This window comes from Sorex araneus, chromosome 5 (genome assembly GCF_027595985.1).
Source record: "Sorex araneus isolate mSorAra2 chromosome 5, mSorAra2.pri, whole genome shotgun sequence".
In the NCBI taxonomy this organism is placed as follows: domain Eukaryota; kingdom Metazoa; phylum Chordata; class Mammalia; order Eulipotyphla; family Soricidae; genus Sorex; species Sorex araneus.
This window is the reverse complement of record NC_073306.1, coordinates 98,706,252-98,727,924: the sequence shown is the minus strand read 5'-3', so window position 1 is coordinate 98,727,924 and position 21,673 is coordinate 98,706,252. Positions and strand designations below refer to the sequence as shown.

The 21,673-nt window shown below is 40.5% G+C and overlaps 1 protein-coding gene across 5 annotated transcripts in view; it reads left to right on the top strand.

The window, feature by feature from the left end:
- SPECC1 (sperm antigen with calponin homology and coiled-coil domains 1) overlaps positions 1-21,673 on the top strand; it is a 457,476-nt gene that overhangs the window by 190,485 nt on the left and 245,318 nt on the right. For all 5 annotated transcript variants that reach the window (XM_055139258.1, XM_055139256.1, XM_055139257.1 and 2 more), the window contains exon 5: positions 16,279-17,852. In XM_055139258.1, coding sequence (XP_054995233.1) covers positions 16,279-17,852 — 1,574 coding nt within the window. The remainder of the gene's footprint in view (positions 1-16,278; positions 17,853-21,673) is intronic.

Sequence of the window (21,673 nt, the reverse complement as noted above, 5' to 3'; positions counted from 1 at the left end):
ACCCCATTTTTTGGATCGGGTCGGCAGTTTTCTTCTTGTGGAGTTCAACCAGTGCCTTGTGTATACTTGATATCAACCCCTTATCGGATGGGTATTGGGTAAATATCCTTTCCTATTCTGTAGGCTGTCTTTGTACTTTGGTAACTGTATCTTTTGAGGTGCAGAAGCTTCTTAGTTTAAGGTAGACCCATTTATTTATCTCTGTTTTCACTTGCTTGGCCAGTGGTGTTTCAGCTTTGAAGATACCATTGGCTACAATGTCGTGGAGGGTTTTGCCAACCATGTCTTCAGTGTACTTTAGGGATTCTTGTCTGATGTTGAGGTCTTTAATCCATTTTGATCTAACTTTTGTACATGGTGATAGGTGGAGATCTGAGTCCATTTTTTGCATATATCTGTCCGGTTTTGCCAGCACAATTTGTTAAACATGCTTTCCTTGCTCTACTTCACATTCTTGCTTCCTTATCAAAGATTAGATGATCATATATTTGGGGTGGTGTGTCAGAATATTCAACCCTGTTCCATTAGTCTGCAGCTCTGCCTTTGTTCCAGTATCATGCTATTTTAATTACTACCGCTTTGTAGTAGAGTTGGAAGTTGGGGAGGTTGATTCCTCCCATTTTCTTTTTTCTAAGAATTGATTTAGCTATTTGTGGGGGCTTATTGTTCCATATGAATTTCAGGAGCGCTAGTTCCATTTCTTTGAAGAATGTCAAGGGTATCTTTATAGGGATCACATTGAATTTGTACAATGCTTTGGGAAGTATTGCCATTTTGATAATATTAATTCTTTCAATCCATGAGGAGGGGATATCTTTCCATTTCCTCGTGTCCTCTTTTATTTCCTGAAGTAGCCTTTTGTAGTTTCCATTATACAAGTCCTTTACCTCCTTAGTTAAGTTGATTCCGAGGTATTTGATCGTTTGAGGCACAATTGTGAATGGGATTGTTTTTATCATGTCGCTTTCTTCTCTCTCATTATTTGTATATAGGAAAGTCATGGACTTTTGGGTGTTGATTTTATAGCCTGCAACTTTACTATACAAGTCTACTGTTTCTAAGACTTTCTTGGTAGAGGTTTTAGGGTTCTTTAGGTATAGTATCATATTGTCTGCAAATAGTGAGAGTTTGATTTCTTCCTTTCCTACTTGAATGCTATTAATTAATACCTTTTTCTTGCCTGACCACTATTGCAAGTACTTCCAGTACTGTATTGAACAGGAGTGGAGAGAGTGGGCATCCTTGTCTCATCCCTGATCTCAGAGGGAAGGTTCTTAGTTGTTCCCCATTGAGGATGATGCTTGTCATGGGCTTGTAGTAGATGGCTTTAACTATATTGAGGAAAGCCCCTTCTATAACCATTTTGGCGAGAGTTTTCATCATAAATGGGTGCTGGATCTTGTCAAATGCTTTCTCTGCATCTATTGATATGATCATATGGTTCTTTTCTTTTGTTGATATGATGGATTATGTTGATTGATTTCCAAATGTTAAACCATCCTTGCTTCCACGGGATGAATCCCACTTGGTCGTGGTGTATGATCTTTTTGATGAGTTGTTGAATTCTGTTTGCTAATATTTTGTTGAGAATCTTTGCATCCGTGTTCATCAGAGATGTCGACCTGTAGTTTTCTTTTTTTGTGGTGTCTTTGTTTGCTTTTGGTATTAGGGAGATATGAGCCTCGTAGCAACTGTTTGGGAGGATTTCTGTTTTTTCAGTTTCCTGGAAAAGCTTGAGAAGAACTGGCAACAGGTCATCTTTAAATGTTTGGAAGAATTCGCTAGTGAATCCATCTGGACCTGGGCTTTTGTTTTTGGGAATACTTTTGATTACAGCTTCAATTTCCTTGATATTAATAGGACTGTTCAGGTATTCCTGGTCTTCTTGGTTCAGTCTTGGGAGATTGTAGGAATCCAGGAATTTATCCATTTCTTCTAGGTTCTCTTGTTTCGTGGCATACAGCTTTTCAAAGTAGTCTCTGATAATCTTTTGAATTTCTTTGGTTTCTGTTGTGATGTCCCCTTTTCATTTCTGATTCTGTTTATAAGGGTTCTCTCGCTCAGGAATGAGATACCCCTGCGGTGGGAATGCCGACTGGTTCAGCCCTTTTGGAAAAGAATATGGACGACTCTCAAAAAATTAGAAATTGAGCTCCCATTTGACCCAGCAATACCACTGCTTGGAATATATCCCGGAGAAGCAAAAAAGTATAGTCGAAATGACATCTACACTTATATGTTCATCGCAGCACTGTTTGCAATAGCCAGAATCTGGAAAAAATCCGAGTGCCCTAGAACAGATGACTGGTTGAAGAAACTTTGGTACATCTATACAATGGAATACTATGCAGCTGTTAGAAAAAAGGAGGTCATGAATTTTCCATATAAGTGGATCGGCATGGAAATAAGTTCCAGGAGGTTGACTCCATGGCTTGGAGGCTGGCCTCACATACTGGGGAGAGGGCAACTTTGAGAAAGGATCACCAAGTATAATGCGGTCGGAGGCCAAGCGGGGGAAGGGTGATGCGGGCTGAATGTAGACTAGAGACTGAACACAGTGGCCACTCAACACCTCTATTGCGAACCACAACACCTAATTAGAGAGAGAGAACAAAAGGGAATACTCTGCCACAGTGGCAGGGTGGGTTGGGGGGAGATGGTATTGGGGAGGGTAGGAGGGATGCTGGGTTTACTGGTGGTGGAAAACAGGCCCTGGTGAAGGGATGGGCTCTCGAACTTTGTATGAGGGAAACATGAGTACAAAAATGTATAAATCTGTAACTGTACCCTCACGGTAATTCACTAATTAAAAAATAAATAAATTTAAAAAAAAGAAAGTAAAACTAGAAATATTTACAATTATTTTGCATTTGTAATTCGAAAAATAAACTTTTCTAGAAAAAAAAAAAGAATGCCCATTACCACATTCTCCTGACAGGCATTATTCAGTGAATCACGACAAATGAATGTTTTTAATTTCTAAAAAGTTTTATATACCCTACTTCACAAATATACAATCAGATATTGGTAATATTGCTACATAGGATACCAATAAAATATCAATAGATAATATTAATAGGTAATACCAGTATATATAAATGTTAACATAGAGGAGGTGAAGGATATGAAAATATGGCCAGCAAATGTGATGCAAATGTGACTAAAAATCATGGTATGAGTTAAAATATTGTCATAAAAAGAAGGATTCTATTTTAAGGAAGTTTTTGTCAGTGGTTCAAAACTAGAAAGTCTATATTATCTCAGCAAAGTCTAGGATTAGAGGTAAGGCATTTGATATAAACTAATTCTAAATTAATTTCATTTGTATGGGCAAGGTATTGGCAAAGTTATTTAACTTTGATAAAAGTTTGATTATGATGGCTAAAATGACCAGTAAGCAAGTACAAAAAGAATAGAAAAGCATACTATTCTTTAAATAAGAGAGATTCAGGGTTTAGATAAGGGGCAAGTAAGCCAGAATGGAATAAAGAAAATGCCATGCCTTGTATGTGTGAAGTTCTAGGCTCAATCCTGAAACCACCATCACAACACACACAAAATAAAAATAAAATAAAATTTCAAATAAGTACAATTGAGGAGAGCAGAAATACATGAACAATAACTAATAAGCATCAATCAATAGCAAAATGAATTATTAACAATAAGGCCAAGTAACCAACCTCACACTAAGTTATCTTCCCGTCCCACTTTGGCTTTTGGGCCACACCCAGTGGTACTTGGGAACTGTTCCTGCCTCTGTACTTGTGGGTCACTGCTGCTGGTGCTTAGAGGGCCATGCCGTGGCAGGAATTGAGCCAGGGTTTTCTGCTGCAGAGTTTGTGGTCAGCCCCTTGAATTCTTTGGCCTCCAACCCCCACCCCCACTAAGAATTTTAAAGTACATTTTCCTATTAGAATAAAGACCAGCAACATTAGTGTGAGGCAAAGCGGAAAGAAGAATGGTAGCATTGAACAGGATAAAGAGGAGTAGTCTGTGCTGATAAAAACGCCAACTATCCAACCATCTTTAAATTTGAAACAGAATGCATTAAACAAACTTGGTGATTAAAGAATTTAATTAGATTATATGAGGACTGGAGAGATAGTACAGGAGTTAAGTTTCTGACCTTGCATGTGGATGATCCCTGGTTCAATCCCCCGCACATGGAGTGCAGCTTTGGAAGCCCGCAGCACTGCTGGGGTGGCCTGGGCCACACCCAGTGCTGCTTTCTCCTGTGGCCCCTCACATCACACTGACCTAGTTGGCCGACAATTTCCAGGACTCGCCCCCTCCCCCCCAGGGTCCTGAGCACTGCTTGGGAGATACCCTCCTCCCCAGCCAAAACAATTATCTGAAGAAAATGACTCTTTCCTAATATGATGGGTCAGGTGAACCAGATTGCCAACTTGGATGCCACAGAAAAGTTGGGTGGTAAGAGAGTTGTTCTTTGTGGTTCCAGTCAGAACTAGAACCAATATTTATCATGTTAATGAAGACAGAGTTCAGCCAAATACAAGGATGAAGGTCTGCCTGTGTGAGCTGTGTAACAGTAAGTGGGACTAATGTTGATTTCTCAATATGTTGAAAACTACAGCACTGCACAAAGTGCTATCGCTGTTTCCTATATTGTAATTTTTTAAAAAATGACAGTACTTCAAAGGTATAGTTTGATTTACGAATGATTTTTTTTTAGAGATGAGAAGTGATATTCAAGTAAATTGGATTCTGCACTTTTTTTTTCATTTCTCAAGTTTCAAATTCAGGTGTGTTTAATATTCCTTTTTGGAAAAACACAACTCTGGAAATTTACTTGGATCTCACCCATTTAAAGTGTACTTTACCACTGAATCACATTCTCAGCCTAAGGATCAATGATTAATATTTTTGAATGGAGGCATTTTCTTAGCTATAATACTATAAATGGCTCATTGCATAATTTATAGGATCAGAATAAAATTGTGATGTATTCTCATCAAGATTCACATCCAAAAGCCAGTCTTTTTCCACCGCTGCTGAGAGGAAGACTAGCATGGAGAAGCAGATCTTTTCATTCCCTGAAGCCCCGGTTTGCTGCCAAGACCGGGGAAGTGCTGGGAGGTGTCTGTGCAGAGGTGCCAGCTTCTGAGTTTGGTGATGAGGATTTTCTTGGGTGTACACAGTGGTTGAGGAGTCTTAGGCAGCGTGCGTGTGAATTCTAGGACCAGCTGTTTGACTGCCACTTGAATTTTAGTAGAATTGAGTGTTCCTGTCTGCTTTGTATTTTTCAAAAGGCACCTTGAAAATTGCCTGTTATGACAGTTTTGCATTTTGACTCTGGAGATGACGAAAGGTAGCCACTTCTCTGGGCTGCTACCATTGTCTCTTCTCTTATGCCCTGCCTTATCTTCCCTTTAAGCCAGTGCGAGAGGTAGACAGCTTTTGTTCCAAAATCCTTCCCATTGAAGCATTGTCCCTAATGGTCATGAGCAAGTAAAGGTATTTTAGAAAAGACTTTTTTCTTAATAGATTATTAACTCTAACCCAAGTTAATGAACAGCTGGAGTCTGAGCAAAACTGATTTTTTCATTTTGCCAAAGACAGAAGTAGACAAAGTAGAAGACAAAGTAGGATCGTTACAAAAACCATTTTTGAGTTTAGTGAAGCAAGCTTAGTGAACAAGTAATTTGGCTCATTTATATATGTAGGATTCCTTTGTGGTTTTTCCCCCTCTGCTTGTGGTTTGCAAAGAGAATTTCCACTAATTTTAATATGAAATATGTTTCAATTTCTAGAAAACACTTCCTTGAGAGTCCCCAAAGGGCAGTTTAGTTAAGAAAAAATTCATTTCTACCACAAACAAGGGTGCGGCCTTCTGTTTTGATAAGACTTTTATCTGTGTGCGGAATGGCTGAAGTTTATTTCTTTTATCTCATTTGTTCTAAGTCCAAAGGACTTAGAGGCCTATAAACCAGTGGTTTGCTGATTACCCACTTCCTTACTTTATTCACAAGCTTTCACATTCCTTTTATTTCTTTCCCTACATCCTGCTGGGGTTTGAACCTAGTGCCTCACACATACAAGCCACATTCTACAAGTGGCCACACACTTCTTTGTCTTAATTCTTATCAGTCATAGACTGGAAACAGTGCTGGCAGGTGTACAGTAAAAAAGGAGCCCTTATTCACTGTGGGACTTACAGCTAGTATAACCTCTGGGGAAGACAGTATGGATTTGTTTCAAAAAATTAGAAAACAGAACTATCCTATAGTGATTCTACCTTATGGTGTTTTTCCCAAGAACACAAGAACATTATCATTGCTGGGCATATGGCTGGCCTGGGTTTGATCCCTAGCATCCCAGCACCCCAAGCTCACCAGAAGTGATCCATGAGTGCAGAATGAGGAATATGGCTGGGTGTGCCTGACCTCCCAGAAATAGACCATTAATTCAGAAAGATACTGTATACTTTTGTTAATTTGAATTCTATTTACAATAACCAAGATCTGAAAACAATCCAACAACAGATGACTAGATAAAGTTTAGTGTGTGTATGTGTATTCATATATGTACAGAGTGCTCCTCAGCTATAAGAAAGATGAAATCTTATAGTTTGCTGCAACTCGAATGAAACTGTAGGTTATCAGACTAAGTAAAGTGAGTCAGAGGGAGAAGGAGGACAAATACCAGATCATCTCATTTGTGGAATGTAAAGAAATAAAGGGACTAGACAATCCATGATGGAAACAAGTCCCAAAATTTTGCCTAGGGAATTGAGTTGCCTGAGTAGTGGCTTCAGGGGATGATAAGGGACCTTGGGATGGTGGTGAAGTGATATTCAGGCACTGGTGGAAGATGTTCCACAATATTCATAAAACCTGAATATTAATAGTACCATTAATCATATCAAAAAATTGCTTTAATTTGGAAATGAATTACTACAAGATTTTATGAAATCCAGACTACTGCCCTGTCATTTTTGTCTTGTTTCTTAAAGATGCCCACTTCCTATATAAACACTACTTTAAATTTTTAATAAACTTTATTTTTAGAGTTTTATTATTTTAAAATTGTTTTGGCTTGGGGGGCCACACCCAGCAGTACTCAGGGCTTACTCCTGGTTCTGTACTCAGAGATCATTTGGGGGATTGAGCTTGGGACAGCTATGTGCAAAGCAAGTGCCCTACTGGCTGTACTATCACTCTGACACCTTTTAGAGAAATTTTAAGCATAGTAAAATTGAGCCAAAAGTACAGATTTCTGATACATATGCTACCATTCCATACTCAGCCCCTTCCACCACCAACTTCCCCTCCCAGAGTGAACATTGTGATCAATGAGCCTATATTCATGCATCAAGTTTACATACAATCTGCAGTGTATCCTGGGTTCATCTTGGCGCTATACATTTTGTGAGTTTGAACTAACATATCTGCCACTGTAATAGCACACGGAATAGTTTAGCTGCCCTAGAGATCCTCTGTGCTCTGCCTTTTATCCCACCGTCTGCTCAACCCCTGGCAGCCACTTAAACAAATAAAAAAAAAACTTTTATTACAGTAATGAGGTTTATAATAGCATTGATATTTATATTTTAGTCTTACAATGTTACGGCACCACACCCACCATCAAAGTCCCCTGGCAACCAACTTATCTGTTCCTAGTTTTGTCTTTTCTAGAATGTCATATAGGAGGAATCATATAATATGTAAATTTTAAGAGTGGCTTCTTTCAGTTAGTAATATGCACTTAAGATTCATGACTTAATAGCATACTTCTTATTAGTCCTGGATTAATTATATTCCATTGCCTGCATGGGTCACAGTTTATCAGTTCACATACTGGATAGCATCTTGAAAAACTTGCTTCCACATTTTAACAATTATGAAGAAACTGCTATAAATATCCCTGAACAGGTTTCTTGTAGGTATAAGTTATAGCTTGATTGAATAAATACTGATAGTGTGATTGCTTGATCTTAGTGTAAGAGAATGTGTTGTATTACAAGAAAGGGACACTCTTTCAAAGTGGCTACACCATTTTGAATTCCTTCATTTGCATATGAGAGTTCCTGTTGCTCCCATTCCATCCTTGTTGTCATTTGGTCTTGTCAGTGTTTTAGGTTTTAGCCATTCTAACAGGTATACAATATATCTCATTGTTTTAATTTGGAATTTCCTAAAGATACATAGAGCGTATTTTCATATGCCTATTTGCTTTCTGTATTTTTTCTGGCAAGTTGCTTATTCCATTTTTCTCATTTTTTTCTTTGTTGTGTTATTTCTATAAAGTCATTTTCTATAATCTATAGATTATAATGTATATTCAGTATAATCTATAAAGATATCTGATGTCCTTACTGTCCACTGTATATAGTATCTTTGACTCCAATTATGAGGATGTCAATTATGAGGATGACAATTATTGTCACTATTCTTACTCCCACTTTGTCATCTGTATTTTGTTTTCTGCTAGCAAGGGTGATAATATTTAAATCTTTGATGAGGTAACCTTGTACAGTGCTTCTGTCAGTGCAAATAGAATTAATGTCTATGTAGATACTTCTTTCAGCAGAGTTCACGCTTGTGTTCACGGACTTACATCTTGTGTTATGATTTGTTATTTTTTATGCTGCTTTTTTGTTGTTGTTGTTGTGGGTGCCAGGGCTGGGTCCCTTGGGGCACGGAGGGGCCTCACTCGCCCCACCCTGTGGTGCTCTGAATGAAACAGCCTGGTGCTGAGTCCGGCAGCATGGCTATGGCAAGTCATTTTATGCTCTCTTCTGAGAAAGAAGGCATCTTATTTATTCTTATCTCATCGCATCCTTGCCTTGTTTAAGAGATGAAAAGTACCTTAGATTTCACACCGCATCAGTGAGACCTCCTTGAGTACATTTACAGATCAGCCTTCTTCCACTCTGCCTTCTCCGGCTGTGGGTCTCTGTGTACCAAGACTTTGTACGTATCCTTTTTCTTTTTAATTTTTAAATGATGATTTTTCTTTCCCCCCTCTTATTTCCCTTTGTTGTTGGTGTTGCTGCTGCTATGATGAGCAGGGGTTGCACTCTTGGCCTGGTTGTGCTTCTACATTTCTAGCTTTGGCGCTTGCACACTTGACAGTAATGTTCATTGAGTTATACATTTCTTTCGTTGTGCTTGCACACATGTTTGCAGGCACAAATATTTTTGTGGGGTTTGTTTTGGGGGGCAGGGACACACCTGGCAGTGTTGGAGACTGCTCCTCACTCTGCTTGGGTGTTTTTCTTAGTAGTGTTGGAGGCCACGTGGTGCTGGGAACCTAAGCAAGTCTCCTGTATGCAAAAGCATGCGCTCAGCCTGTCGAGCTGTTTATTCCTCCAGCCGCAGGACAAACACTCGGTGCTCATTAGGGCTTGCTGTGTTGTGCAAATATGGTGTTTTCCAGAGGTGGCATTTCCTGGCTCTGGCATTTGCAGACTTACTAGTTGCATTGCTCTCAGAGGGTTGCACCCAACTTTTGTGGTACTCACAAACAGCTCGCTGCAGTGCCCCATGATTGTGACCCCATGGATCATAGGCACCAGAGCTGCTGGGATCACACTGGGTACAAGTGGGACTCTGAAGATTTAAGCCATGGCCATATACATGCAAGGCAGGGAGAGAGGGAGGCAGTTGAAGTGACAGCAGTCTAGAGTGAGTGATAACAGAGGTATGTTTCAGACATAAAGGAATTATTCTTCTCTGTTGAAATGATGTGAAGTATCTATTGTGTGAATGACATGGAGAGTCCAGCAGTCTTTTGACTGAGGAAGGGGAACAGGGAAGAAATGAAAGCAGTTAGTACACTCAACTTTTCAGAGAATTCTATGTTGAAGGAAAAGATATACCAAATTATTTATTTTTGCAAAGCCACCTCACCACTGAAGTGCCCAAATCCTTGATCCGGATTTTTTTTTTAATTGAAGAGAATAAGCGTTTCTAGACATCAGAAAGATTCGCAGAAAAGGAAATATTTCCATGAGTCAGGAGTTTGGGACCTTGAGGATACTGACTAGAGTTAGTGTTTTATTGGAGAGCCTGAATACCTATATGATAAATAAGGTTGAATATGTTGCTTAGGATAAGATTATGTTTGGCTTTGAATATGAAGGGAAGAGGTCTGACATTGATGGAGCAAAGAAACACTTAAAGATTCTGAATTACAAATAAATGTTATATAGATCTAGCATGCCTCCAAGGTGGGAGAGGCTGTAATAGCTGTGAGAAAGTTTCAGAAATTGAGTTGGAATATTCTGAGGTCCTGGATTAGTTTCATATATAAAGAAAAATATGGATATCATTCCAAAGATTGCTAATATGTTTTAGTTACCAATTGGTTACAAAAAAGAAAGGGGGAAGGAAGTTTTCATATGAACTTGTGTGTTTTTTTTACATTGTTTTTCTGCAGTGGCAGGGATGGAAGACGTGTACTTTAATTCTGAGCATGTCCCTGGTCCTAAAGGTCACTTGATTATTGCTACTGTCAAGTATGAATAAAAGAGAAGGAAGTTAGTAAAGCTAAAGCTAGCTACTACTGAAAAGTCGAGAAGGTTGAAGATTCATGAGTGGAGGCAGGAGTTAGATACAAAGTAAAGAAATCACAGAACTTCTTGAGAAAAATTTATGAAGAGTGATAGTATAAACCATCATTGTAGTTCAGATTTGTAGGCACTGAATGAGTACGTTCTCTTGTCTTGGAGAGGAGAGGCAACACCATGTGGTGTGTGCTAGTGGAAAATTTTAATTTGTAAGTCCTGTCTCTTTCTCACCGAGAAGGAATTCTGAATTTTGGGGTAAAGATATTTAGCAGAATAAATGAAAGATTAATCATTCATTTCACATTGTGACGTTTCCTTTCATCAATGCATGAGATGATCCTACCAATCAACCCCAGTAATATATATTTTTAGTGAAATGAAGAATTTAAAAAGGGACTAGTGGGCTGGAGCGATAGTATAGTGGGTAGGGGGGTTGACTTTCATGTGTCTGACCCAGGTTCAATATCTGGCATCCCATATGGTCCCCTGAGCACCGCCAAATGTAATTCCTAAGTGCAGAGTCAGGAACATCTCCAGTGTAACCAAAAAAGCCAAAAAAGAGAGAAAATGAACTGGAAATATTTTATTTTCAACTTACGAGTCATCTGTCATTTAAGTAACTGATCCATGGATGGGATGGAGGGGGGTTCCTACCCTGCAGTGCTCCAGGCCACACCCATCTGTGCTGGGGAAGGCCGTGGTGCAGGACCTAGCACATCAAGGCATGTGCCCTGCCCTTTGCGCCACCTCGCTGGCTGATTGTGTTATTTTTTAAAAAAATATTTTTCATTTTTTAAATTTAATTGTAGTCACCATGATTTATAAACTGTTCATCTGTCCCTCTCCTTCTGGCTAACATCGCGCTGCATCATGATCTCTATACCCATCCACAGAAGAACAAATTGCATGATTTTGTCTTTTCTTTTTTTTTACATCCAAGTAGTGTTCCATTGTGTAGATGTTCTACACTTTATTTATCCCGTCATCTGTTCTTGGGTTGTTTCCAGATTTGGGCTATTGAAAATAGTGCTGCAGTGAACATAGAAACATAAAGACATCTTTTTGGAATAGAGTTTTGGGGCTTGTTGAGTTAGGTGTCCAGGAATGGAATTTCTGGGTCATATGGAAGCTCAGTTCTTAGTTTTTTGAGAAGTGTCCACATTGTTTTCCAAAAAGGTTGAAACAGTTGATGTTCAGTGTCAAAAGGTCGAAGCAGTCAACATAATGGTGGCTGAGGGTTCTTTTTTCCATATATCCTTTCCAGCACAGCTTGTTTTTTCTTCTTGTGTTTTATTTATTTATTTGGTGTTTGGATCCCATGCTCAGGGTTTGTTTCTGGCTCTGCTCAGCCGGATCATTCCTTATGGTACTCAAGGGACCCTCTGGTGCTGGGGATTGAGCTAGAATCAGCAGCACACAAGCAAGCGCCTTAGCCCTGGTACCACCTCTCCATCCCATGCTACTGTTTTTAATGAGCATATTTCTTTTCCCATTCTGACCCCACAACTTTTTTCACTGGAAGTTAAAAAATCTTTCATTTAGGAAGGGTGAATAATCATAGGCCATTTTAAAGAAAAGTTGTGACTGGAGTGATAGTATAGCAGGTAGGGCATTTGCTTTGCATGTAGCCGACCTGGTTTTAATCCTGTCAGTCTCTGGCACCCCTTATCATTCTAGGAGCCTTCCAGGAGTGATCCCTGAGCACAGAGCCAGGAGTAATCCCTGAACACCACCAGGTGTGGCCCCCAAACAAACAAAAATTTGAAGAGAGTTTGTGACTTCAAAATTCCTCTTGATGACCTTAGAGTTTTCCCTATTCCTTTATGTCTCTGTTCATTATTTTGACAGAATTTTCTCTTTATGTTTAAACATTTTTTCATAGTTGTAACAATAAAAATGAAACATAGAAGTAATTTCAGTAACCAATTTAATATACTCAACTGTTCTCATATTTTGTTTAGTTTCCCTAGCCTTTGTCATCTCTGAATTATAGTTTGATGCACCTATGAAAAAACACAGTACAATATGATTTCCCATTTAACTTTTTTTTTTTTACATTTTGGGGGTCATATCCAGCTGTGTTTGAGGAACCATGTGGTACTGAAAATCAAGTTCTGAGGCTCCTGCATATTAAGCATCCTCTCAGCTTTCTGAACATCTCCCTGGTCCCCATTTGGCATCTTAAATTATTTTTATAGTTATGAGAGGAACTTGCTTTTATTTCAGTTTCTTGTAGCAGTCAGTCTCAGTCAGAATAAACTGATCATTGGCTCAGGAGTGAGAATGAGAAAGAGAGAAAGTGAGCCTGTCTTGGGTCCAGTCTTGCCCCTCACATAGCATTTCCTTTTCAGGGTCCTGCATGTATTGCTCAACAGTGAGGTTTCGAGCTCTAGTGCTTGAAGGAGACTGAGTGTTAGAACACATGCTGTTGATTATCTTCTGAATCATCACCCCTCACCCCAGATTCCCTTCTACTACCACCACATCTTTGCCGACTGGAAATTATGAAGGGTTGTAGCTGGTTATAGACAGTTACAGCAAGGCCTAATTTGTTCTGATGATGAATTTTAGAAACTCTAAATTTAACCTGTACTACTTAACATTTCTATGTCTATAGAAATAGGAAGAAACTTAGAAAGTAGCCAGAGAGATAGCTCAACTGACTGCATCTTTTGAGTTTAGGAGGCTTCGATTCTATATAGGCACTTCATGGCCCCTTAGCACCACCCAGAGTGCTCTCCAAGGACTGCCAGGAGCAGCAGCCCCTGAGCACAGACCCAGGAATAGCCTTGGAATTGCACTGGGTGTGAATCCATAAAACAAAGAAATAGAAAGCAGTTTATTCTTCCAATGATGATGGGTAAATTATGAATCTGGAAATGGAAGATGCAATAAAAAATACAACTGAATTTTGTACTTGATAATATTCAGCTGGATATTTTTTAAATATATTGGTTTAATGTAAAAATAATTTTTGTTTTAATGTAAAAATATTTTTCAAGGAATCTAAAGAAGACTTAAGTAACATCTACGTGGAACTTAAGTAACATCTACATGGAGAACAGGTTAAGATTTGGCCACAGGTGTACATTTATCACCACCAATGTACACTAGTGAAGGGATGGGTGTTGGAACATTATATGACTGAAACTAAATCATGAACAACTTTGTAACTGTATCTCACTGTGATTCAATTGGGAGAAAAAAAAAAGGTTTGGCCACAGGGCCAGGGAAATAGTACAGTGGGGAAGGCGCTCAACTGGCATGCAGTTGATCTTGGTAGGATCCTGTAAACCATATATGGTTCCTTAAGTACCATGAGAAGTGATCTCTGGCATAACCAGGAGTAAGCCCTGGTGCAGCCAAAAACAAACAAACAAATAACAAAACAATGAATGTTTTGACAGGAAAAGAAAGGAGTTAATGTTTAGCACTAAATGATGACAGAATGAATCTGCTTTTGTATGAATTCTTCTCATCTTCAAAACCAGCAAATGATTATGGTGACATTGGAATGGCAAATGGTCTGTGCTAACAAGTTCTGGATTCCTGGGCTTGCCTGTTCTCACTTTAGTGAAAAGTAAAACTTTATCTCCCAGTTTTCAGTATGGTCCTTGCCAATATTACTTCACTGTATAGAAGTGGTATTACAAACATGTTATTGTGCAGTGATCTTAATCTCCTAAATTTTATAAGGATGATTAAATCTTTTCTGCACTGAGTAATACGATACAAATAAGGCATCTGGGCACCTAAAAGTATTCCATGTGTATTAAACCACTTAAAGTTTTCTAGTAACTTAATTTGAAACAATCACTTTAAAAAATCATAGTTTTGCAGCATACTTATCTCATTTAGTCTGCTAAACTTTTCACTCTTAGACATGGCAATGTCTAAGACCTTAGACTCCACCTCCTACCTCGATTTCCAGATGTCTTCAGATGAGCATTTGCTTGTGTCCTGTCAGTGGATTCAGAGGCTCTGTGTATCCAGGGCTGTGTCGCTGCCTTTGCACACTATGTGCCACTGTCATCATGCCATTGCTCATCAATTTGCTCTAGTGGGCACCAGTAATGTCTCCATTGTGAGACTTGTTGTTACTGTTTTTGGCATATCGAATAAGCCAGGGGTAGCTTGCCAGACTCAGCCGTTCAGGCGGGATACTCTTAGTAGCTTGCCAGGCTCTCCATGAGGAACGGAGGAATTAAAGCTGGGTTGGCTGTGTGCAAGGCAAATAACCTACCCACTGTGCTCTTGCTCCAGTCCTAAAATCTATTAAGTTGAAAATAAGATATTACACAGTAGTATAGATGGGAAAAAAAAACAATTCCTTACCTTTTACTTTCCATTACAAGTATTTTGAATTTTATGTCATCTCTATATTATACAAATCCCTTTAACCCTTAAAACTATAATATAGATAAATGAAATACCTCCTCATCTCATCTGTTCTTGTTTCTTTGTTTTTTTTTTTTTGCTTTTTGGGTCACACCTGGCGATGCACAGGGGTTACTTCTGGCTCTGCACTCAGGAATTACTCCTGGCGGTGCTCAGGGGACCATATGGGATGCTGGGAATTGAACCTGGGTTGGCAGCGTGCAAGGCAAATGCCCTACCCACTGTGCTATCCTCCAGCCCCACTGTTCTTCTTTCTTTATGAATAATTATGAACACATATTTCAATTATGTTCAAAGAAGTATGTTATTAGATTAGATCAGCTTTCCTTAGTACTATATATGCTTTCAGATGTCATCATCAATTTTTTTAAATTTATTTTTATTGAATCACCATGTGTAAAGTTACAATGCTTTTAGGCTTAAGTCTCAGTTACACAATACTGGAACACCCATCCCTTTACCAGTGCACATATTCCACCACCAAGAAGCACAGTAAACCTCCCCCCCCCACCCCTCGATCATCAAATTTGTATTCAGTCAAAAGAATTCTTTTTGGTTCACACCCAGCAATGCTTACTCCTGGCTCTACACTCAGGAATTACTCCTGGTGGTGCTTGAAGGAACTTAAGGCATGCTGGGGATCGGACCTGTTTGGCCTCATGCAAGCCAAAAGCTCAACCCACTGCACCCATGATAAGTTTTATCTTGGGGATCTGGCCCCATATAAGGATTTTGTTGTTGTTGTTGTTGTTTGTTTTCAATGTGTTCATTGATAAATTAACACTGGACTTATATGTTATCAAAAAAATTGCTGTTTGGTTGCCACACTTATCAATCATTAGACTGACATGGTCCCTTATGTTTTAGAAGAACACCCAGGAAATCTTCCCTTGTGTGTTAGTGACCTGGTTTGAGGTGTGCTCTCATGTGTGTGACTTTTAATGAGGTGTGTGCAACTGTAGTTGGGATGATTCTGCTGTGCAACCAGCACGAATGCTTGGCGCTCCCTTCCTCCACGGAGTAGGGCTGTGGGAAGAGGCCTGGAAACCCACATCAGAAGTGGGGAATTATGTGAATATTTTTCAAACACAGACTGGTGCTAGTCTGAAGAAATTTCCTGCCAGTCTCTAAAAATTACCTGCTGATTACCTGACTGTGGCTTTCAGCTGCAGTCTGTGGACCAGTGACAACTCTAAAGTAAAAAGGTTGCATCACGGACCTAGAGGAGGAGGAACTGGATGAAGGGGAACAGGCCCCTACCCTGTCCACTTTGCCTTGTGATCGGAGTCATTTGGCTTTTGTTAGAAATGTGATCACATTATCTCACTGGTTTCTTCTTCTGTCTTTAGGGGTTGTGGCCACAACCAAACGGACTGGCATCCCAGCTCCTCGAGAACTTGCAGTTACTGTCTCAAGAGAGAGAACTGTGCCACGAGGTCCCTCTAACCCAAGGAAGTTGGTGTCCAGCCCAACTTCTTCCAGCACACCCACCCCTATCAAGCACCTGAGGACCGCTTCCACAAGACCCAAGCAAGAGAATGAAGGTGGAGAAAAGGCCATGCTGGAGTCACAAGTTCGGGAGCTCTTGGCAGAAGCCAAAGTGAAAGATAGTGAAATTAACAGGCTTCGAAGTGAGCTAAAGAAGTGCAAGGAAAAAAGGTCTCCAAATACTGAAGTGACGAATACTGTAAACCCAAATGTAGGCAGAACATCATTCTCATCAGGAGACTCAGAGTCTTTGGTAAGAGCTCTGGAAGAGAAGAATAAGAATTTTCAGAAAGAGCTTGCTGACCTAGAGGAAGAAAACAGAGTCTTGAAAGAGAAACTCACTTATCTTGAGCACTCACCCAATTCTGAACCAAGTCACACTGGTAATAGCAGCTGCCCAACCTCTGCAGCTCAAGAATCCAGCTTTGGAAGTCCACCTGGAAATCAGCTGTCAAGCGAAGTGGAAGAGTTTAAGAAAAATATGCATGGAAATACATTGCGGAAGTCAGGTTCTTCAAGTAGTGATGTTACCAAAGCTTCCTTATCACCTGATGTCTCTGATTTTGAGCACATCTCAGCAGATACTCCCTCCCGGCCCCTGTCTTCCACTAGCAACCCCTTTAAGAGCTCAAGGTGTTCTACTACAGGGAGTTCTCCTAACAATGTGAGTGAATTGTCCCTGGCATCCCTCACAGAGAAGATTCAAAAGATGGAAGAAAATCATCATAGCACAGCAGAAGAGCTGCAGGCTACTTTGCAAGAATTATCAGACCAGCAGCAAATGGTGCAGGAATTGACAGCTGAAAATGAGAAGCTGGTGGATGAGAAAACATTTTTGGAAACTTCCTTTCATCAGCATCGAGAGAGGGCAGAGCACTTAAGTCAAGAAAATGAGAAACTGATGAATCTTTTACAAGAGCGAGCAAAGAATGAAGAGTCCAGTGCTCAAGAAGGAAAAATCCTTGAACTGGAGCAGAAGTACAAAGAAATTCTTGAACAGGGTCGCTTTGAAAGGGAGAAGCTACTCAACATTCAGCAGCAGCTTACCTGTAGCTTACGGAAGGTTGAGGAAGAAAACCAAGGAGCTTTAGAAATGATTAAGCACCTGAAGGAAGAAAATGAAAAGCTGAATGGCTTTCTAGAGCTAGAAAGGAGTAATAAGAGTATCATGGCCAAGTCTTTGGAAGAATGCAAAGCTACCTTGGAAGGACTGAAAATTGAAAATGGATCTTTGAAAGCTCATTTGGAGAACGAGAAGCAAAATGCTGGAGTGACCTGTCCCACAGGGCCAGTGGCAGAAGGATGCGAAGTTCAAGAGATGTTGAAACTAGCTCAAGCTGAAAAAGATCAACTGGAACAGTCTTGCTCTGAGCTCAAACAAGAATTAGTAACAGCAAATGGGGAAATTAATCGTGTTTCAAATCTACTAGCCAAGGTAAGAAGGGCTGTCTCTTCCCTGGTATTTGTACACCCTTATTTACACTTTTATCCTTGACCTTGGAATTGAGAGCACAGACAATCCTGTGCTTAGACAGTTTTGTTAATGAATTCAACATCTAGCTTGAAGATCTATTTATTATATTCTAGGCTGGCCATAAGATACAAAAATGAGACACCCCATTTTATGACTCCAGGCAACTCAAATGGAATGAGTAGGTATGTTTCAGGGATAAAGAATTTTTATATTCCAGGTGTGTGTCCCACTAGTTGAAATTCTTTATAATGATCCTGTATATATTACTTTTTTAATTTAATTTTTTTTAAATTGAATCACTGTGAGAACAGTTACAAAGCTTTCCAGTCAATGTTTTGGTCATATAATGATCAAACACCCATCCCCTCACCAGTGTACACCCTCCACCACCAAGAACCCCAGTATACCCCCATCCACTCCTCACCCCACCTATGTGGCAGATGATTTCCACCTTACTTTCCGATTTGATCACATTCAATATTTTGACAAAAGATCCACCATTATTATTTGGAATTTTCCCCAACATTCAGACCTGCTAAAAAGGCATCATTAGGTAATTTGTTTTCTATTGCTGGTATGAAGAGCATTTTGGATATCTGATATTTTAGTAATGTCTGGAGGGATTTCTGCCAGAAGCCCCTGGGTTCTGAGGTTGGCCTGTGTGCCTCTGGGATCATGATTGTTCAGGAGCCAGGAGCCGTTCATGGGCCGAAAACTGGGGCCTCATTGGGGCAGGGAGAGGAGCCAGTTCCACCCCCAACCCCCCAAGGCCCTGACTGTTGCTGCTCTCTCTCTCTAGTTTTGGGCAGGGGCAGACGCTAGATCATTTATTTTCCATTGCTCACTTTGTATATCAGGAAAGGTCGGAGGAATAGTCCTGTAGCCACATACCAGAGCCATGCCTATAGAAGCTCATTACTAGGATTCCATCTGGAGAAGGTAGGGAGATGGCACCTGCTCCATCTGGGGGTCCCAGAGATATCGCCTTGGTATGGAGCCTGGTGAATTCTCTAGTGTTGTGGTGCCCACCAGCTTTCTTCACTGAATGCAGCAAGATGGCCTTGATTTAATATTTTTAAGTCAGTCTCATCTTTAACCTTTTCACACAATTTTATTTATTTTTTATTTATTTATTTATTTATTTTGCTTTTTGGGTCACACCCAGCGATGCTCAGGGGTTACTCCTGGCTTTGCACTCAGGAATTGCTCCTGGCAGTGCTTGGGGGACCATATGGGATGCCGGGGATCGAACCCAGGTCGGCTGCGTGCAAGGCAAGCGCCCTACCCGCTGTGCTATCGCTCTGGCCCCTTCACACAATTTTAAAGACTATTGTATTTATAGCTAGTTTGTGTGTACTTTATAAACACCTGCTGTTGAACATTTATGTTTTATCTTGTCTCTCAACATTATCACTGTCATCCCATTGCTCATCGATTTGTTTGAGCGGGCACCAGTAACGTCTCTCATTGAGAGACTTATTGTTACTATTTTTGGCATATTCAATATGCATGGGTAGCTTGCCAGGCTCTGCCTCTCGGGCTCGATACTCTCGGTAGCTGGCCGGGCTCTCCGAGAGGGGCGGAGGAATCGAACTCGGGTCGGCCGCGTGAAGGGCGAATGCCCAACCGCTGTGCTATCGCTCCAGCCTGTAGAGTTTGGGTTACCACAACTGAGTGGCTGACATAAAGGCAATGCTGCTTTCCCAGGGCAACACACAGTCCGCCTTCCCTCAGGAAAAGCAGTCCCAACCCTCTCCTGCTCTGGAGGGTGACTTCTGCAAGGGCAGTTACCTGCTCTTGTAATTTCTCAATGGAACAGTGCAAGTAATATAGGTCTAGGTCGACTTGCACTGACAGCGCTCTAAACTGCTGATCCCCATGCACTGATGCTGCAACCTCCTCTACACTGGTCGAGCCAGCGATTCCTGCCCTGATCAAGGCAGGTAATAGGATTGAGATGGCTCTCCAAGTCCTGGGTAGGCCCCTTAAGTGATCCCAACCGGCCCTCCCCTCAAAATAGGAGATGCTAGGTAGGAGGTGTACTAAAATAAGAAATCAGAGTGATGAGCCATCTGTTGCTGTAGATGCAGGGGGTGAGCCCTTAAATGCAGGCGAGCCAGGTTCACTGGACCACTCACATCCCCTCCTCTCCCTTCCTTCAGCTTGGGGTCTATCAAGGCAAGGTTGCAAAATTTATCATACCTCAAGGAGCCAAACCCATTGCTTTTTTTTTTATTTTTTTTTTTAATTTTTTATTGAGTCACCATGTGGAAAGTTACAAAGTTTTCAGGTTTAAATCTCAGTTATACAATGCTCGAATACCCATCCCTTCACCAGTGCTCATATTCCACCACCAAGAATCCCAGTATAGCTCCACCCCGCCCCCTCACACCCCAAACCCCCCCACGCCCCTAGCCCCCCCACCCTGAGCCCACCCCCCCGCCTGTGTAACTAATAAATTTCACTTTACTTTCATTTTGATTGCATACAATATTTCAACAAAACTCACTATTATTGTTTGGAGAGTCTCTCCCCTAAAGTCAGACCAGCTGAAAAGGAAGCATTAGATAATTTGTTTTCCGTTGCTGAGGATGAAGAGGTATGAGGTCAAGTGACCACACTTAGCGGCCTCTCAGTTTTGGGTTTCTGTAATTTAGTATTTTAGTAACTAAGTCCAGAGAGACATCTGTCAGAAGTTGCATCGTTGCCAACTTGTACTTCTCAGTTACATTATATTCCACATATGAGTGCAATCTTTCTATGTCTGTCTCTTTCTTTCTGACTCATTTCACTCAACATGATACTTTCCATGTTGATCCACTTATATGCAAATTTCATGACTTCATGTTTCCTGACAGCTACATAGTATTCCATTGTGTAAATATACCAGAGTCTCTTTAGCCAATCATCTGTTTTCGGGCACTCTGGTTTTTTCCATATTGTGGCTATTGTGAACAGAGCGGCAATGAACATGGAAATGCAGATGTCATCTCTACTATACCTTTTTGCCTCTCCGGGATATATTCCCAGGAGTGGTATTGCTGGGTCAAATGGGAGCTCAATTTCTAACTTTTTGAGAATCGTCCATATTGTTTTCCAAAAGGGCATTCCCACCAGCAGTGAAGGAGAGTCCCTTTCTCCCCACATCCACGCCAACACCGGTTCCTTTTGTTTTTGGGGATGTGGGCCAGCCTCTGTGGTGTGAGATGATATCGCATTGTTGTTTTGATCTGCATCTTCCTGATGATTAGTGATGTTGAACATTTTCTCATGTGCCTTTTAGCCATTCGGATTTCTTCTTTGGAAAAGTTTCTGTTCATTTCATCAGCCCATTTTTTGATCGGGTTGGCAGTTTTCTTCTTGTGGAGTTCAACCAGTGCATTATATATCCTTGTTATCAACCCTTTATCGGATGGGTACTGCATAAATATCCTTTCCCATTCTGTAGATTGTCTTTGTATTTTGGTCACTGTTTCTTTTGAGTTGCAGAAGCTTCTTAGTTTGAGATAGTCCCATTTATTTATCTTTGTTTTCACTAGCTTAGCCAGTGGCGTGTCAGCTTTGAAAATACCTTTGGCTTCAATGTCGTCGAGGGTTTTGCCGACCTTATCTTCAATGTACCTTAGGGATTCTGGTCTGATGTTGAGGTCTTTAATCCATTTTGATCTGATTTTTGTACATGGTGATAGATGGAGGTCTAAGCCCATTTTTTTGCATGTAGCCGTCCAGTTTTGCCAGCACAATTTGTTAAACATGCTTTCCTTGCTCCACTTCACATTTCT